The sequence below is a fragment of the Crocodylus siamensis genome, chromosome 1 (genome assembly GCF_052110815.1).
Source record: "Crocodylus siamensis isolate JL-2025a chromosome 1, ASM5211081v1, whole genome shotgun sequence".
In the NCBI taxonomy this organism is placed as follows: Eukaryota; Metazoa; Chordata; order Crocodylia; family Crocodylidae; genus Crocodylus; species Crocodylus siamensis.
In genome coordinates, this window is record NC_143395.1 from 390354936 (window position 1) to 390375485 (window position 20550).

The 20550-nt window shown below is 44.2% G+C and overlaps 1 protein-coding gene across 1 annotated transcript in view; it reads left to right on the forward strand.

Moving 5' to 3' along the window:
- Positions 1-20550, forward strand: part of GUCY1A2 (guanylate cyclase 1 soluble subunit alpha 2) — a 270751-nt gene that overhangs the window by 15384 nt on the left and 234817 nt on the right. The window contains exons 2-3 of the mRNA XM_090031757.1: positions 882-943; positions 8345-8466. Coding sequence (XP_089887883.1) covers positions 882-943; positions 8345-8466 — 184 coding nt within the window. The remainder of the gene's footprint in view (positions 1-881; positions 944-8344; positions 8467-20550) is intronic.

Genomic DNA, 20550 nt, shown 5'->3' on the forward strand with positions numbered 1-20550 from the left:
CTGACAAACATAAGTGTTGCTTTATCTATAGCAGTAAGAAGCAGTAGATGGGTGAGGACCTTAAAATGTAAATATTTAATAATATATTTGAGAAATACCTGTTTCTGGAAAGATTAAATGCCATCATGACCTATTTGGGCAATACCAAGAGAACCTCAACTATATTTTGTAGTATTTGTCACTAAAATAGCCTATGATATCACTTTATAATAATAAAAGAAGTAGTCTGGGGAGTCATTAAGACAGAGCATAAAACTACCTGAAGCCCCTCGCATCTCTTTCAAGTCCTCGTACTGCAGGAGAGTGGAAAGTTCGGAATATAACGTATTTCCTTAGGGATTTTTAATAATAAAAAAAATACTTCTGATATATCTTAAATAGAATTTTAAACAAAACAGTTATTTCTTGTTGATTTTTAAAAGTGAAAATATGATGTAATCTCAATGCAATAATATTTTACTAAATGGTATTTGAAGCTAATAATCTTTAATGTGGTAACAAGTGATAGTCTATGAAAATCAGTAATAAGGCAAGGGCCTTCTTTATTTTACAGAGCTGTGTTTTCTGTTGCCTTAACTTGGCACAACTAATGCTGCCTTTATAAAATTCATCGCTGTTTAAATGGCAAAATAAAATATATGGAAAGAGTAATGAAATATTAATCTTTGCAATACAAAACCAGCTTTGGACTTGTGTTATTTCATATCCATCACTCCGTGGGAGCCTGGCAGGTATAAGATGAAAAAGTATGAAGTTGGAAAACCCAATGTATTGAGTAACAAATCAATAATTGGTGATTCAGGTGTGGTGTTGAGAGCTAGGTTAGAATGATTTGCTGATAGTAATTTTCACAATCATTTTTATTATTATTATTTTTATAGCCTCAAACCATACGGCAGACTCTCCAAAGGACGCTGCAGTATTATGAGCATCAAGTTATTGGGTAAGTACAAGAGATTCTAGCAGTGATCTGAGATATCCATAAATAATAATTGACAGTTACTGAGTTAATTTATTTCTGCCATTCATGTCATTGGCTTGGGTGACCAGTCTTTCTAATCCTGCTCACAAGGAGCGCTTGAGTATGTTTTAGAGGAAACTATAGTTATAACAAATGAGTCTTCCTCCTTATGTTCTCTCACAGCAACTGAAATTACTGTACCATTCTAGTTATAAGTTAACCCTGCACATAAGAAATAACGATCACAAGCTGGCAGAGGGTAGATTCAGACTAGACATCAGGAGGCTCTACTTCACTGTCAGGGCGGCTAGGATCTGGAACCAGCTTCCAAGAGAAGTGGTGCTGGCTCCTACCTTGGGGGTCTTTAAGAGGAGGTTAGATGAACACCTTGCTGGGGTCGTTTGACCCCAGTACTCTTTCCTGCCATGGCAGGGGGTCAGACTTCGTGATCTGCTCAGGTCCCTTCCGACCCTACCAACTATGAAACTGTAAAGCTTACCCACATTTTTAGGTTCAGTTTGAGGAAAAACAGATACTTCCCTGAATATAGGCTGACAACTACAGATGAAGACCTTGAACTGCTGTTGTCCATACAAAATCTTACAGGAAAATAAAATAATTGCATGGAGCCTTTCCTTGGTTAAAAATACTAAAATAAATGCTTCACTGTAAATACATTCTTTTAAGGTATTTCTGTTGTATGTACACAAATGTTAAAAGCCCAAAAAGTTCAGACCATTAATGGCCCTAGCTGGGGGTCGATCCAGAGGGGTGTGGCAGTGCAGTTGCCACCTCCCTTTGGCTGTGTTGCATTTGAGCTGTCAGTGTAAGTCTAACTAGAGCCTCTGGTTTCATGCAGTTCAGGAGTCCAGAAGGCAAGAGCTGCTACCACTGTTCATCCTCTCCTTTTCCCTACTGGAGGGAGGGGAAGGGTGAAAGCACCAGTGATCACCCCCAGGGCTCCAGAACACTGTCAAAGAAAGGGTGCTAGCCAGACCCTGCCCTGATAAGCTGGTGAGCTCAGAGCTCACTAATCACTCAGAGCTTTAGCAGGAGCCTGGTAGTGAGGCCAGGGCTCACCGCCAAAGTGGTGGGCCACACCTCCTCCCACCCTGTTCTTGGATTTGCTACAGAGCCTGATTTTTCAGTCAGCTGTGTATATAAGTTTAGTGTGACTTCTTCATGGCTCTTCTGAAGGAAATAAAACATAGATTTATAAGTAAAAATATTGTATTGTCCATCCTTGCTCCCATGCAAAGACTGAGGCTATGGGCATAAACCAATTTGTGTGCAACTTAAGTGATCAGAAATGAGTTTAAACCTGTAAAGCTATTAGGGCTGTGCAAAGCTTTGGTAGCTGATTCAATTTGGAGGAGATTTGGCCCAATTTGGCAGAAAAATCTCCAAATCCAAATTGAATTGGGAGACCAATAAAAAGATCTGAATGGAATTGGAAGCCTCCAAATCAATTCAGAAAAGATTCGGTGCCGCTTTGGAGGTTCGGCCATAGACTAAACAGCCAGCAGTCTTTACCATGCTGGATACAGCTGCCTCCAACTGGTAAGTCTGATGTGGTGGGGGGAGGCAGATCAATGTCCCACAGGAAGGGAGGGGCTGGGGCTGGGACAAGCTGCCTGGCCTGGGGGGCTGGGGGACACAGGATTTGGGGAGGGGAGCAGGGGGACATGAGATGCAGGCATGGCAGTGCTGGGAGCTATGCCCTGCTGCTGCCTGCCCAGCCTGGGGTTGGGGGGCATGATGAAGGTGTGGCTCACTACGGGAAGAAAGGGGAAAGCAGCAGCAGGGCAAAGACCTGCTTCCACCACTGCCATGCCCATGGGGGGTGGCGGTGTGGGGTGCAGGATGTGGGTGCTGCCAGCTGGGGTTGAGGGGGGGTGCAGGATGTGGGTGCTGCCAGCTGGGGTTGAGGGGGGGTGCAGGATGCGGGTGCAGCAGTGCTGGGAGCAGGGGCTATGCCCTGCTGCCACTTGCCCCCTTCTGCCTGGAGTGAGCTGCACTTACATTGCACCCCTCCGCCCCAGCTGGGCAAGTGACGGCAGCAGCTGCGTCCCATGCCTCCCTGCCCCAGCTGGGCAAGTGGTAGGCTATGCCCTGCTGCTGCTTGTCCAGCTGGCTTGGGGGAAGAGGTGTGATGCAGGCATAGCTTGCTCCAGGCAGAAGGGGGCAAGCAGCAGCAGGGCATAGCCCCTGCTCCCAGTGCTGCTGCACCTGTATCTTGTGCACCCCCACGCCTGCTGGGCAAGTGGTAGCAGCATTTGCATCCCATGCCCCCGTGCCCTGGCTGGGCAATCGGTGGGCTATGCCCTATTGCTGCTTGCCCAGCCAGGGCAGTGGGGCATGAGATGTGGGTGCAGCAGTGCTTGGAGCAGATGCTATGCTCTGCTGCCACGTGCCCCCTTCTGCCTGGAGCAAGCTGCACCTGCATCGCACCCTCCCCTACCCCCACCCCAGCTGGGCAAGTGGCAGCAGGGCAGAGACCCTGCTCCTAGAGCTGCCGTGCCTGCATCCTGTGCTCCCCTGTGACTTGCCCAGCTGGGTTGGGGGCGTGCATGATGCAGATGCAGAAGTGCTGGGAGTGGGGGCTATGCCCTGCTGCCACTTCGCCCTTGTGCTCGGAGTGGGCTGCACCTGCATCATGCCCCCCCCCTCCCCTGTCTCAGCTGGACAAGCAGCAGCAGGGCAGAGTCCCCACTCCCAGTGCAGCTGCACCCACATCTCACTCTGCCCCACCCCCCTCCCTGAGTTCCATGCCCTCCTGCCCCAGCTGGGCAGCTTGTCCCTCACTGTGGGGGCATTGATCTGCCCCCTCATGTCCCTTCCCTTCCCCCTCCACCTACCACAACAGACTTAGCAGCAGCCATATCCACTGCTTAGCAGCTCCTTATTAGGGCAAGCCTGAAAGTGCCAGAAAACAAGTTTGATGCTGAGCAGAGGCAGAGCAGAATCCCAGACATTTGTTGATTATTTAAGAAAAAAAATGGCTGGATGGAGATGGGAAAACCCAAAAAGAGAACATGTCTGGGAAAACCTGGACATATGATAACCCTAGCACAGGGCCTGATTGTGTTAGATACTAGGAAAAATGCTGCCAATGGGAATCCCTGCCTCAAAAGGTGCATCCACACATGCAAGCACGTACGCTTGCAGCAGCTCAAATAGAAGCAGTGCAAATTTGAGCCGGGCCTTTTTGCCTTGGTGCATGTGCTTGGACATGCACCTTGTTGTGGAGCAAATTGTGCCACCTGGGGCAAAATAACCCTGCCTGGCTGTTCCTGGATCTGCAGCCAGGGGAACCTAGAGCCCAGGGCCAGAACCTGTGCTGTCCCCAACAGTATAAAGTGCTGCCCTGTTCTGGCCCTAGCAGTTTAAAAAGCTGCTCTGGCAAGTAGCTCAGGGCTGTTAGCTCTCAGGAGCTTCTGGGGTCCAGCCAGTTGGTACCTGGGGACACTACCCCTTGTGCCAGCTGGACTGCTGGAACAGCCCGGAGAGTTCCCTGCTCCCTTTACCCACTGCAGCAGTCTGGCAGTGGGGGCTGCTGCCTGGCTGTGACCTGTTATGCACCTGCCAGACCCAGATGAGGACTGCAGAGCCAGTAGAGGCATCTGCCTCTCTGGGCCAGCTGCCAGTGGACTGTGGTTGCAGGGTTGGCCTCTGCGCAGCACTACTACTACATGTGCCCCCTGCCCGGCCATCTGGGCAGCTATTGCCCAGAAGATGTCTCACTTGTGGTGGCATGCATGTCCTCCTGGCCCCATTTGGCCAGGAGATCAGCCACAGCCACCTGGGTCCAAGGTGCCAGCTCTGAGCAGGCAGGGTCCTGTCACTGGCCTCCCTAGCAGGGATTCTGGTGTTCCTTATTGGAAAACTGAAAAATCCCTGATTTTTAAAAAAGGAAAAAAAATAAAAATCCCAAAGTCACTCTGTAAAATAACCCCAAATCCATGTTCTGCCACAAGTAAAACAAAAGACCACTATAAAGAGAGAGAGACAGAGACAGCAATCAGTTGGACAATGTTTTGTTGATATATTTACAGTGTTAAAGCATGTTTCTTATAATAATAAAGTGAACGCTAAATGCATGTTTCATGAATATATATTTTTCTGCCCTCCCACAGGGGGTACAGCTCCCTCAACAGGGGCCAAATGGCCCCTGCAGGGGCTACCACCCCCCACTGCAAGGCCCATATGCTTCACCCCAGCCTCCCAATTGTTGCCTCAAGTGTCCACATCATCCACCAGGGATCGGGGAGGGGGTCTGGTGGGGAGAGAGGGTGGACAGGGCAGGGGTTGGGGGGCCTTGGAGGGAGGGGTCTGGCAGGGGGAGGGGTCAGGCAGGGCAGGGGTTGGGGGCCTTGAAGGGGAAGGGAGTCTAGTAGGGAGAGGGCAGGGCAGGGGTCGGGGAGCCTTTTTTTCATTCCCATATGTGCCTCTTGCCTCGTCTCAAAGGGGTTTGCCGCGAGGCAGGAGACATGTGCGCGCTCATCTGAATGTGGCCAAAGAGTTTATGATTTTAAGGCAGGGGTATCAAACTCATCCATATGCAGCCTGCAGGGGGTTAGTTTGCAGCCCCTGAGCTTCTACTTAGCTTCCATTTTTCCTCTCCCTAACCCTGGCTGCTAGGGCAGCTAGAAGAATGGGGATCCAGGCTCCCCCTCTCTCCTCTGTCATCTAGTACTTGCCCCTGTGGTGCAAGACCGGTACATTGAGGGAACCCCCGGCTTGGAAGCTGAGGGTGAGGCCAGGGCACCCAGGTGCATGGTGCTATGGGCAGCGGAGGGGTGGAGACCTGCATGGTATTCAACCTGACGGCCTGTGGTGCAGCTCGCACACCATGTTCCCCTGGCCACTTAAAAGCTGGGCAGCTCTGATTTTAAGGCTTTGATTCTAAGAATACGTGCTTATGTAGATATTTGCAGGCTCGGAGCTCAAAAACCAGGTTCTAATAATGGACTGAAACAAATATTCAAGTGAGTGAATAGGAAGGAAAGGGTAACAATACGGCAGTACCAATAATCACACATTCCTGCTATCCTCCTATTTTGGTCTTCTTTTGGCTTATCCCTTGTCCACCCAAGTATCTTATTGTCACAGATAACTTGTCACTTTAAACAGAGGAGGAATAAAATGTGTAGAAGAGTGCAGTCCTCAGGAGATAGCAAATGGAAAATAGAAATAGCTGTGAGAAATAGCAAATATAAAATAGTGTCCTTGGCTATATTTAATTACCAAGGTGTAATTTTTTTCCTTTTTATAACTCCAGTTAGGTCAAAGGTCTATTTTAAAATTCACAATGAGATTCTGAAACTTGGTGTGCTGGAGGGAATTGTTGGGTTTTACAGACGCCACCCAAGCTCGAAGGGCTAAAAGAGCACAAACTCTTGGGCTGGAATACTTTACTCACACTTTATTGTATATGAATAAAGACATTACTAAAACATTAATATGAACATACATTATTTATGTAGTGAATATCACTGATCATATATTATCACTAAGATTTATTTTTGTTCTAATATAATACTGCTTTGGTCAACTGCAATATGTTCCTTCCTTTATGCCCATTATCACTTGCATAAAGCTTTGGTTTTTATATAGCTGGTTTTTTGTTCTTTTTTTTTTTCAGTTGGACTGCGGGGGGAGGAACAGCCAGGCAAAGTTGATTAAAAAACAACTTAACTTGCAGGAACGAGCACAGGACTGTCTTTAGTCAATGATTTAATTTTTTTTAAAAAAATTTTTAAACAAGTTATAAAATTAACCTTCTGTTTGATAGCATAGTATATGCACCCTTTCTGCTGAGATCTCTTCTGGAGAAAGTTAAAAAGAAAGCGAGGCTTTAACATTTGCAGAATTAATGTAATGTATTGGCTGCTTTGACTAAATTGGTGATTTCTTGACCAGGGTGCCACAGGACCCTGGAGTGCCTTGGGATCCTTTCACAGGTGTCATGCAATGTTGGCACCGTTAGGTGCGAGAACACAATTCGCAAGAATGACCTGGAGTTTTCTCATAGGAATTCATAGTGTTAAAAATATTCTGATGTGTTCTAGTCTTTTTCTGAGTTCTTTGCAACAGAAAACTTGCTCTGGTGCTTGGGGTTTTTGTTTTTGTTTTTGTGTTTTGTTTTTTTTGGAGTGCAGAAAAATAGTGACAACTAAGAACTGGCATTTCCTAAGGAGTGTCTTGAGTCCAGAAAGGTTGAGAGCAACCAAGGAGATTTTATACTTCCCCTTAACATCTCCTCATAGAATCTTGTTTTTAGTGATATTTTTAATGAATAATAATAAAAAAAAAATGAGGGGGACACAGAGGGGAGAGTTGTCTGCTACTAAGTCCTTGGGTACATTTTTTTTTTTTTCTTTTGCTTTCATACTCATTGCACTCAGGCTGCTAATGATAATTGTAGTATGTTGGTGGAAGGAGTGGGGCAGTCTGCTCAGATATTTTGAGTGTGATTCTTATTTACTAAAATCAATAGGAGTTTTTTTCTGTTTGTAGAATTTAAGTTCAGTGTTGCCAAACTCTTTTTACTGACAGCCAAACTTTTTATTGGCATGTTTTTTACTGACATGTTTTTATGTAATGAAAATTTAATCCTTCTGCTAGGCCCTGAATGGCAGTGACAAGGACAGAGTTCAAATTTAGAGGTTTAACGTGAACCATAGTAAAAAAAAAAAAAATATGTTTGTTATGAAAAAGCAAGTTTAAAAAAAATTCTTGAGTTGGCAACCCAATCTGACTGCACCAATGGCTTTAAACCATGCTGCTTCTACCACAGGGATACTTTACTCACCCCCATACTCTGACACCCCCAACAGCACCCCACACAGTGCTGCTCCCACTTCCAGCCTTACCCCCACTAGCCCATGCTCCCCAGTTCTGGCATAGGGCTCCACCTACTGCTTCTCCTCCTCCTAGCTTGGCTCTATTGTCTCCCTCCTGTACCTTCAAGGTGAGTTGCTGTTAGACACAGGGGATGGCCAAAGGGTTGCAGTGGCAACATGTGGCTGGGCAGTGTGGTGGAGGTAACACAAGTTCTCTTGAACCACACAGCCCTGATGAGAGCACCCTGAAGGGTGCTATGCTTATTCTCAGGTGGCTGTGGTCTGCTTTGTCTGATCATCAAGATTACTGTTGCTTCGTTTTTACAAATGCCTATAGTTTTTGTCCTATTTTTAATAAGCTGCACACACATTTACAGACAGTGGGCAATCCTAAACGAGACTAATCTTGTAAACAGGCAAAAAATGTGTGTTTTTTGTTTTTGTTTTTTTCCCCCAAAAGCATATGTGTTAATAGACAGTAAACTACTAAAATTTCCTATAATATCTATATATGTGATTCATATATTTTTTTTCCTAGTTACAGGGATGCAGAAAAGAACTTCCACAATATATCAAACAGATGCTCGTATACAGACTACTCTGGCAATGATGAAGTTGAAGATGTCTCAGGAATTCTCCAGTGTACAGCTAATATACTCGGTACTTTTAATTTATTTATTTATTTTTAATGGGGAGCAATCTTTCTTTTAACTGAAGATGAGAAAAGCCAAGACAGTTTAAGATAAAGTCAGTTTTCTCTCTATGTTGCTGTCATTTGTTGTTTGCCTTTCTAGGCATAATTTGCAGATCTGAAATATGGTAATATAGACTGCTTACTCATTGAAAGGACTATTAATTTGGTTTTCTCTGAAGTTTGGAATTTTAGATGCTTTGAACCCAAATTCATTTTGAGGTGCCCAGGTGTAATGAGAAATAAATTTGGACCCCAGATCTGGGTCACTTAGGTATTAAATGAATCATATAAAAAGCAGATGCACATGGGTTTTATTAACTTTATGGATATGATGTCTTACAGAACACATCTTAGGAGAATGTATTGCCTTTCATTATGGGTGTATCTTAAATGATTTTGTGCCATTCATGCTGACAGATCCCACTTATAACAGATATGTATAAATGCTAAATCTAAAGATGACAATTGAAGTGCAGTCAACTTTTGGGCAACAGATGCAGCTACTTGATAGAGCAAGTAACGATACATGAGAGGATAGAAAACAAGTAGGATTATTTTATTAAGCTGAAAATACCAAAAGAACCTAGACTGTACAAGTCTGTAATTAGCTAAGCTGGCTTTTTCATCTGTTTTGTGCATATAAGCTAAAATTGTACCTGAAGCCTTAATTTGACCATCTTGGTAAGCCATATAAAAGATTTAAAACTGAAATTTGGGAAACAGTTATTTTGTACTGTCAAATTATCTGTTCAAAATAGAGGCAGTTGGCCTTATAGCTGAACACTGTTGTCTGGAACAGTCTGGAACAGCAGTAAAATATGCTTTTAAATCTGACTTTTTTTCTCTCCCTTTTAACTGCTCTAAATCTACACTAAGAATGGAGAACAGTATACAACATTTTTAATAAATAACTGAAATTTCTTCAACAAAAGTGTTCATTTTTATTATTTTGGATTTTTTGAAAGGTCATCTTTAACTGCTGGTTAAGTAGCTAACTTTTTACATAAAAGTTTGAAGAAGTAAAATCCTAAATATTAGTGCTACTAGGGACTTATTCACAACAGTGACTTATGTTTACGTAGTGGCAGAGCTGATGCCATAGCTGCTGCTTGTTGGCATGTAGCAATTAATAAAATTTGCTCTGAAATTTGTCTTAAGCACTCAGTCTTGAAGTGAATTTACATATGGGTTATTTTGCCACTGAAAACTTGAAGCATCTTTTTCTCTTTCTGATCTGTTTCTGAAACTACTAGCAAAGCACCAAGTATTATTCAGTGTGGTTGCGCTAAGATGCTTACTAGTGGTAGATGCTTTTTGAACTTTTAATACTGCAGTTATAATGCCTGTGGCTGTTTTTGTTTTTGTTTTTAAATGTTTCATTATCTAAGATCTTGTTACTAGTACTATATTTGAGACTTAAGGAAATCCTAAGACTGCAGCAGGTGGGAGATGGGTATAATACAGGAGCAGGCAAAGTCCAGCGCAGAGGCTGGATCCAGCAGGTTGTGGACTCCATTTCCCAGCAGCCCCTGTCCATGTGACTGGGGTTGGCTTGGAGAGAGACCCCAGCAGCAGCCAAACTGAATAGTGCAGGGCCAGGGTTTCCACGGAGACCAGCCCCAGCAGCACTGGCAGGGTGCACATCAGGGCAGGGAGCTGCTCTAGGGCTGGGTTGGGTTTGGATCTTGTAGCAGTGACAGCATGGTCTGGAGCAGGCGATCTGCTGCCTACACGTCCCTGCCTGGAGCATGCAGACAGCAAATCATGGGTCTGCTCTGGATCCAGATGATGCTGTCACTGCTGCAAGATCCAAGCCTGGCCCTGAGCAGCTCCCCACCCTGACCTGCACCCTGCCAGTGCTGCTGGGGCTGGTATGTAGGGTTGGCATTTCCATGGACTATCACAGAGTGGGTGCTGCTTGGGTCTCCATGGAAACTGGCTCCAGCCATGTGGGCAGGGACTGCTGTGACATGCTGGATCCAGCTGGTGGCTGGACTCCATTTTGTCCACTCTTGATATCATAGGTTCTGCTCTGGGTGTATGTACACAAGAAGCTAACTTCACAGTAGCTGAATAATACTGCACAGTAGCACATCCCAGCACAGACGGTACTAATACGCTAGTGCGTAGGCTTATTAGGCTACTGCACAGCAGTGTCACTAAAAAGGCATTCCCTGGTGCTATTGCATAGTAACTCTGGTTACTATGCTTTTATTTAGTTCTTGATTTATACAAGTACTAAATGCTACTTCACGGTGGTTACTGCATATTTGGCTCATGCAGATGCACGCGCTGGGTGAGATGAGATGCTTACTGCACAGTAGTGTGCCAGCCAAAAACTGTGTAAATATGCTACTGTGTAGTGTTATTAGGCTACTGCTCAGTAAGCATCTCAAAAAATGTATCAGTGCTATTGCGCAGTAGTGTGAGTTAGTGTGAATTGAATTAGTAGTTGGTTAACAAAGTACTAAACTTAACGCGCAGTAACTAGGGGGCATTACTGAACGTGTAGATGTGCCCACTTTACAGTTAATAGTACCAATAACTTTTACTTGGAAATGGACCACAATTTTAAGCATGTGGGCTGTTCTTAGTATTATGCTGCTTGACATGTTGTTGGCATGAAACACAGAATTAAAGACCTGAACTTGTATAATAATTTAAGATTTGATTCCTGTCTTTGTAAAAGGCAAGAAGGTATCAAGAAGGTAACTCTTGAAGGTATCAAGAATACCCATCTGAGTGCTTACCTAATATTTCTTTTGCAGTTGGATATAACATTTGTCCTCCTCTTCTGTCTTAGACTGTTGCATAGGACGGGTATACACTGTAAAACAGCTGATATGTTCCATCTGTGGTATGTCTGAGAGGTGGCTGCATTCAGCAATTTGATGTGTTTTGCTCTTCATTTAAGCCTGAGGCTGAAAAGGTGCTCAGTACCTTGCAGATCCAAATCAAAAGGGTTCTAGGAATTCTTAAGAGCCAATTAAAAGTCTTAACTTCTGACATTGGACACTGCTTGCATATTCATGACTCACATCATTGCTTTTCATAAGACTTGTAAAACTTTCATATACTATGTATGTTTTCCTGAAGATTAGTACTCATGTTTAACTATGAAACTACATGTTCATGGGGTATCAACTCTATGGGTGATTTAAAAATGTCTTGTAATTACTTTTTTTTTTTAGCTGTAATGTGTTTTTTAAAATGTATTTTAAATGTGTCCAGATCATACAGTATGGTCTAGCAGTGTGTAGCTGTCATTAGGGCTAGGGACAGACATTACACATAAACCAATTCAAGTGATCAGAAACTGGCTTAAACCTGTAACAGAACAGATGTTCAGTGTGCACATACCCGTTTGGCTGGCTAAAACCAGTTTGAGATAAACCTGGTTGAATGTAGTATCAAACTTAACTGATTTGGCTCAAACGGATTGATGCACTGTCTGTCCCAGACTCCTTGCTGGTTTAAGCTAAACCAGACTCCCGCAGCATCCTGGCATACTCTCTGGGCTGGGTGAAGTTCTCTGCTTCACAGCAGGGCTGGCCCCTCCCCTCTCCTCCGGGGCTCCAGCTCCAGAGACTGCAGGCTGTTTCCTTCCTCCCCTCACCACTCCCTACTAAGCAGGAATTCCTCCTTCCCCTCTGCCTTACTGGGGAGGTGTCTGTGTATTAGCTAGCAGACTACCAGCTACTTGTTGATTCAGCACAGACAGTAGCCAGCATGTGGTGTCCCTCATTTTCTTGATAATGGTGTTCATCACTCAGCTAATTCCCTGCTAATCAGAACTTCCTGCCGGAGCCTGGCCATGCCCTCCTCAGTTCCAGGCTGTGGGAGGAAGGGAGGGCTGCTCTAGCATCCCCTGGTCTCTAGCCTGAGCCACTGCAGGCATGTGCCTGCATTTCTGGGATGTATGTCCAGTTACAAAACTGACTTAGCCTAGCCAGGCTTGACTAACCTGCAAAGATTGAATCAGTTTGGGCTCAGGCTTTTTGAATGTCTGTCCCTAGCCTAGGACTACACGTTGGTATAGTGCAGGGGACTATACTAGCTGATAGTTGCCTCAGGAACTGCTATTATGCTGGTTTGACGAGGGGAAAAATATTTTAAAATACTTATGAATAAAGGTGAAAAGAAGTTACTGTTAAGAAAATCTCACTTTTTTTTCAACAAGAAGCAAAGATCAGAATAAGAAGAGCAATTAGAAGACCAGAATCCTAAGGTAATATTTTAATAACCACTTCTTTCTTTCTTTTTTCTCTCCAACCCAGTGACATGAATTGAAAATAGTGTACCAGCATTAGTTCTGACTTCAACATTTTAGTCAGTAGTTTGTGTCACATCAGGTAAACTGTTGATGGTGGCTACCTAATTAGCCTTTACTTTTGTATGGTGGCTATTTTCCTCAGTGAGTAGAGACTATTGAAAGATTGGTTTATCTGAATAGGAAATCAATCCCTGGAGAGTGTACCCAGTGTAGCTGATCTTCTTGTAACATTCTTGAACAGAAGACTCAACTATTTCTTTAACTGTGGTGATATTTAGACAAATGTTGATCCAAATTCTATTCTCAGCTTACTTATATAATTGAGAATAAAGATTTCCTATTCAGAACACTGTTCCCTGTGCAGCCCCCAAGGCTTGTTTATTTATGCTAGAAGTGAATATTTAACAAATGAATGTTGCTTGGCCTGTAATACTTAGGACAGTGGTTCTCAACCTTTCTAGACCCAAGGTATTCTTCCATAGCTTTTCTGAATTTTACCAGGAGCCTGGTTGAGAACCACTATTGTAGTGTCTTGGCTTACCTATTTTATCAGGTAAATGTCATGTAGGCAGGAGCTCACACCTGCATAAAGTAAACCTCATGCAGCAATGGCAGTCTGAAGATTAAATCCATAGAAAAGTGTTCTCAAATGTCTATTTCTCCAGACAGCCATGCTGGATAAACCTAATGCAGGCAAGAGCAACTGCTCCTGCTGCAGCTGTTTCCCAGTCTGGCTGTAAATGTCTTCTATGAACAGAGATGTGGGGTAGCAGTAGGGGCAGTGGCAGTACTTTGGCTGAGAACCATTGAAGCAGGATATGGCTTTGACTAATAACACGTGAAATTCTACTCCTATAGAGCTTAAAAAGTGAATCATTGAAATTTTGTTTCCATTTGTAAAACGAAACAAAACCTTTCCTTAGCAGTGCCTGTCACTGTTACCTGTGTGGAGTCTGATGTCATTCACCTCTTCTGATCCAGTAACACTGCCTATGTATCTGTCAATTAGTATTCATTATTCATCAAAGCACAGCAGATCTTTAGGTCATGAGTAGACCTGGGAGATTTTGAACAGATGCTTAGACTACTTGCAAAATCACTTATATAATCTGTGGGTTCATCTGTACATATGCAATTTATAATGCATGAATGCTGGAATTTTTCTCTCCATTGAGCAGTCACTAGAAGTATAACTCTAGGAACCTGCAGTGAAAGCCTCATTCTCCATTTTCTTCTCACCTTCACTGATTTTTGTTTATTCTATGGACATTGATAGAATTACTCCTGCTTTACACTGATGTAAAGATATCAACGCAGTACAACTCATTGGAAACCTGACCAATGAGAGAATACTTCTTTTTTTTTTTTTTGAGTGATAGCTTGTGCTGTTAGAATGCTAACATTAACTTTTTTCAGAAGAAGCTTTGCAATTGATTCTACCTCTTTGAACTGATTCGTATGCCTCACGCATTGTCCTTCATAATTGAGTACTCTCTGGGTGTGTCTACACATGCAAATGCTGCAGGGTGGGTTTGCTCAAGAGTAAGCTACTCCTAGAATATGGACAGACGTCTACATGTGTGGAGATTTGGGAGTAAATTTGCTGCTCTGGGTAGCAATCTACTCTTGCCCCCTCCAGCTCCCACCAGCATGCTGCAGCAGCCAGGGGGAGCTCTAGACTGTCTTTTGGAGAGGGCAGGGAGATTGCTTTTTGCCCCTGGGAGCTGCCCGCTACCTGAGCATGCTCTGGTGGTGGATCCTGGGTGGGGACAATGTCCTCCTGCCCTAGCAGGAGGGAGCTCCTGGCCCTGGCTCCCTGATCAGAGTAGGGGGCTAAGAAAGAGCTTGGCAGGGGGGTGAGGGGGCAGATCCCAGCCCCCTGCTCTGGTATGCCAGTGAGACCCCTAGTAATGACCTCCTAGTTGAATGGCCAACTAGGAGCTCCACCGGCAGATTGATCAGGGCATGGGGCTGGGAAAAACCTGTGGGGTTTAGACCTGTCCCTGAAAAGGACAGTTTCTGGCCAGCCATGGGGTGCGTGGGGAATCTGCACATGCAGTCCTGAGCTGGCTGGGGACTGCCTGATATAGGACAGTCCCCAGACATCTCCAGGCTGCCTGTGCAGAGTTCCTTGCATAGTCTAGGGCTGGCCAGGAACTAACCTGGTCAGCAGCAGGTCCCATTCAGCTCCAGGCTGGGTGAGAAACTGTCCTCTTGCAGGGAGCTCCCAGTCCCCACTCTGGAATTGTGGTCGGGGGTTTGGAGCCTCCTGCTGCCTGGGCAGGTGGATATTGTCCCCAGCTAGGTTCCTGGTGGTGGAGTCCCATTCCTCTTCCTTCTCCCTCCCTCCCGTCCCCACCGCCCCCTCCACCCAGCATCAAGCAGCTCCCAAGGGCAGGGATTGATCTCCCACCCTTGCTGCCTGGCTGACTGGGAGCAAGTTTGCTCATGGTTGGCAGTCTACATGTGTCATTGCACAATAATAAATTGGAAGCATTTGCTGCTGAGTACAAGAAATTATTATACAGTAAGGGTCAACATGTGTGGACAGTGGTGCTTACTATGGAGTAATTAGCTCTACTGCGCAATAAAGCGTCTCATGTAGATGTGCCTTCTGTGAAGGAAAAGTGGATGCATCTATACCATTGGTTGTTTCACCAAGAAGAGAGGAATTAACTGCACGTTTCCCTGTTCTCTGCAATGCACTGTTAAGAGTTGTTCCTGGTATTTAGTTCAACAGAGACTAGACTCAGCAGCTTGCTTCAGTCTAGAGCTGCAGAAGAAACATATGCTTGTTGTAAGTGGGTGTTGAGCAGGATTCACAGCTGCTTTGCAATGCATGAGTGAATATGAGAGGCAAAGACCACTGTGCTTGCAGCAACATTCCATCCCTACCATTCAGTCTGTGTGTTTTTTTGGTTTTTTTTTTTTTGATTTGTGTCTCTTGCTCAAAAAAAAAAAAAATTAAAAAAATCAGAACCTGAAACTGTGATGCAGCTTGAAGGAGGTTAGCCCCAACATTAATCTGCCGTTCACTCAATTATATCCAATCTTTCCACAGTACTTCAATCAGGACTTTGTTGCATGTTATACTTAGGATATGTTTTATTTAGATCATAGTAAGCATTACTATGAGTTAGGGAGTCTTCTAAGCAGTTGCATGGTAATGCTTACTATGGCCTCAGCCCTCTGGATAGGGCTGCAACTTCTGTGTGGTCAACACACAGCTGTTTATCAGTCTCATCCCTGCATAGCTGGCATCTCCATGAAGCAGTTCCACGATGGCATATCACACATTACCTAGCACAATGTGGAGATATTCCTTGCCTACAAAGTCCTGACTTTTTACTAGCACTAACGTGTGTCTTCCTGCTTGAATGTGTGGACACTCTTAAGTGTAACACCAGTCCTCAGCTTTGTTTATATCACCTTGAAAAAGTTTGATATCATCTGCAAATTTAGACATCTTACAACACTTCCTCCCCCTTCCAAATAAAGTATGAATGTCACAGGCCCAGTAAAGAGCCTTGGGGGCCGCACTGTTTATCTCCTTCCATTTGAGGAGACTGACGGTATATATCTACTCTGTTTTCTGTCCTTTAGCCAGTTAGTGGTCCTTGAGTGGACCTTGTCCCTAATGCCAGGACTACTTAATTTCAGTAAGAGCCTTTGATGTGGACTTTGTCAAAAGTGATTTGAAAGTCTAGATAGGCTATAGCAACTGGATTATGTTATAGCAACTGGATTGTTCTTATCCACATGCTCACTGGGGCTTTCAAAGAACTCGAGCCAATTTTCAAAGGATTTCAGCTGATGGGGATAGAATCCTAGAAAGTTAGGGTTGGAAGGGACATCAGGAGGCCAACTAGTCCAACCCCCTGATCAATGCTGGACCATCTGCAACTAGATCATCCCAGCCAAGACTTTATCTAGCATGGTTTTAAAAACCTCCAAGGATGGAGCTTCCACCACCTCTCTGGGTAACCTGTTCCAGTATTTTACTACCTTCCTAGTGAGAAAATTCTTCCTAATATTTAACCTAAACTTCCTCTGCTGCAACTTGAGACCATTGCTCCTTATTCTGTCATCCACTGCCACTGAGAACAGTCCAGCTCCATCCTCTTTTGAACACCCATTCAGGTAGTTGAAAGCTGCTATTAAGTCCCCTCTGTCTCCTGTTCTTTAGACGAAGTAAACCTAGTTCCCTCCAGCCTCTCCTCAAGTCATGTCCCCCAGCCCCTTCACCACTTTTGTCACCCCCTGCTGGACTCTCTCCAACTTGTCCACATCCTTTCTGTCTCAGGGGGCCCAAAACTGAACACAGTACTCTAGATTTGGCCTCACCGGTGCTGAATAGAGGGAAATAATCACTTCCCTTGCCCTACTGGCAATACAGCTACCAATGCAGCCTGGTATACCAATGCAGCCTGGTATGCCATTAGCCTTCTTGGCAACAAGGGCACACTGCTGGCTCATATTCAACTTATTGTCTACTGTCACCCTCGGGTCCTTTTCTGCAGAGCTGCTGCCCAACCAGTTAGCCTCCAGCCTGTACTGGTGCATGAGTCTCTGTTATTTCAATCATATCATAGTTCCATGACTGTGCAAAGACTTCTAGTTTTTCTGGCTTGTTTCCCAGGCTCTGTACATTTGTGTACAGGCACCCTGCTTTCTTGGGAGGTATGAGAGCACCTCTCCTTTTGCCACCTCCTGCTTGCTCTTCCTCCAGGTCTCCTGTTTGTCTACTTACCTTAGGGCTTTGGTTTCCATCCCTTAATGAACCTAGTTTAAAGTCCCCTTCACTAGGTTAGTGGATGAGTTTTGTTCTGTAAACGACTATTGTATTGTATTATATTGATTGATCAATTCCTAGCAAAAAAAGTTTTCTTATTTTTTAAATGTTAACTTAATGAGGTTTTTTGTTGTTGTTATATGTATAAACATGATCTACTTTTTATTTCTTATCCTGTTTTATAGTCGGTCCTCTGAGGAGTTGTGATGGCATAAATGGAACCTCCATAAATATTCATGGATACCATTTTTGTTGCACAAGGTTATTTGCCACTTAAAGAATCACAGGAGACTGTATCATAACAGGATAATCATGAATACAAGGAATAACTTCTAATAGGAGCTCCTGACATGCAGAATAACAAATATTGGCCATAATGAAGATAATTATTGCATTAAATGTTTTTCTGCCTCAGTTGCCCATCTCTATAGTAGGAATACTTCCATGCTTTAACTCTGTCCCTGTGTCTTGTCCATGTAGACATTAAGAATTTCAAACATGGATTTTCTCATACAGTTTGCATATGCAGTACCTAGTGCAGTGAAGCCCAGATCTTATTTGGGGAAACTGGATGTCTAATTTCTACTTGGCCTTTGAAATAACTCAGTTCCAATTTATGCTATTTACACTGCATATGCTAAAGATCTTGGTAGATGCAATAGCCTCTATTTCACTGCTAAACTGTATAAGTATTACTTTTGTAGTTGGTAGGCATCTAAACTGCCTGAGTGTTTTACTTAATCATAGGTAATAGCCTGAATCCTGCTTACGTGGCTGAATTTCTAAGATTTTTGTCTTCTGCAACTATGTTCTCAATGCATAAGCTCAGAAGCAATTCAGTACTTCTTCAAAGTCTCCAACTACATTTATGTTTCAATGTGGCACAAAGAAATAACCCCCCCAAATTAGGTGGCCAAAACTCATAACTAATGATTTATTTGACACTGAGTGTGTAGAGAAGTGCTCACCTTAGCCTACTAGTTAAGGAACCCAGGGTATGGAAGATCCAGATTCTAAGCTCACCTCTTCCTAAAGTGATTTCAACCTATACCACATAACAGAATCACTAGATCCCAGAATACTCGATTCCTGTTGAGATTAGGCCAAGGGAAAAATATCATGGGGACATACAAAACAAGATGCTTGACTATCTTAAGGAACTGGAACTTGGTCTGGCAGGGGAATATGAGCCCTAGCTTCCAAAGTTGTTTTTTAGCATTTTGTATTACAAAGTCATTGGAAAAAAACTGCATAAACTAGGTTAGGGCCAGAGAGAAGACTTCTTCACATGGTGTTCCACCTGCTTGAAACTCCCTCCCTATAGGCTTCGAATAGGGCATGGTGATGCATGCAACTCATACAACTGAACAAACTGGAGCAATTTGCACTGCAATAAACTACTTCAGGGTGTAGCGTCTACACATGTGCCTGGGACAGCAGCAAATTGAACCAGGGAAGAGCAGTGTAGGCCAGGGCTGCTGCTGCCCTGCTCTGTTCATCTGTAGCAGCCATGGGGAGCCCCAGTCTCTGGCTGCAGCTTCCTGGGGGCAGCTCTGGCTGGCAGGAGGCATGGGGGTTGGTGTGGGCAGTGGGTGGCTATGTCAGGCAGCAGAGGAGCTGGTTGGCCCACAAGACTCCTGCAGCTGCTGAGCCATGTGGCTGTGCCCTGCTGGCTGGGCTGACCAGGCATAATTTATGCCCAGGTCAGCTTCTACATGTGTTGCTGTACAGTAAATAACTATTCAGTAGGATAGTTCTTGTATATACAAGCACTTCTATACTGTGGAGTTGATTAGTTCCTGTGGCGTAATAGGGTTGTATGTGTAGATTCAAGACATTACCATGGAGCTAATTAGTCTGTTCCACAGTAAATGTCTTGTGTAGTTGCACCATGGCTTTAGTGGCATGACTTCAGATTTACAGTAATGTCTCTGATGCATTTGGTATTAAAGAGACATTGGGTACGTGAGAAGTATCAGACCAATGTTCCCTATATCTTTTCTCCAATAGTAAATAGTAGATGCTCTATAAAGAGTATATGAATGGGGCATGTCTACAGTGTTCCATTTCCTGTTTGTATTCTGCCTAGCATCAACTATCATTGGTTTAAGGATGTCGGAGGATATAGCCCTGATTGTTCTTTTTAATAGCCCCCCCCCTATGGATCTCTCTTATGAATTTGTCTTAATTCCTTTTTTAATCTGGTTATGCTACTTGCTTCCAGAACCTCCTGTGGCAAGAAGTCCCACTAGTTAACTACATGTATGCCCAATTGCATCCGTAGTGGCTGCATCACTGTTCATGCCCACTGACTCCATGTTGCCATAGCTTGTTGCTATGGTGATGTAGTAACTTGGTATAGACGTGCCCAATGGGTGCATCTACTGGTGGAGTAAACTAATTAGCTCTGCAGTAAAGCATCACATTTTACACGTGCTGGTTTTAGGGTGCAGTAAACTAATCAACTCTACTGTAAGACAGTACCGTCAGGGAAGGTACTATCCTACCGTGGAGTAACTGTACTGAAACACATGTATAGTTTGTGACAAGGGCTGGCTGGGGCACAAGGGTGCCAATGTGTGAGGGCTGCCTGCTATCTAGCCACAAATCTCTGCAGGATTTGCACCTGTGTGCCCCTGCAAGCCCTGTCCCTGCTGGCTGCCACCACCCAGAGACCAGGACTCACCCCCTGTACCACCTGCCAGCCTGGGGCTGCTCCACCCCAGCTCAAAGTGCTGCTGTCTTGAGTGTACATGTAAACTCTGTGCCTGAGAGTAGTGTACTCTGACTCAAATGGCTCTGAAGTTTATGGTATCGCATTGATTGAACATGTAGATGCATCCACTGTGGTTTTTTTTTTGTTTTTTGTTTTTTTTTAAAAGGACTTCCTTTTATTAGGTTTAAACATACCTTCTGATAATTTCAGTGGCTGTCTGCTTATTCTTGCATTCTGGGACTTGGTAAGTAACAGTTCCTTATTTACAT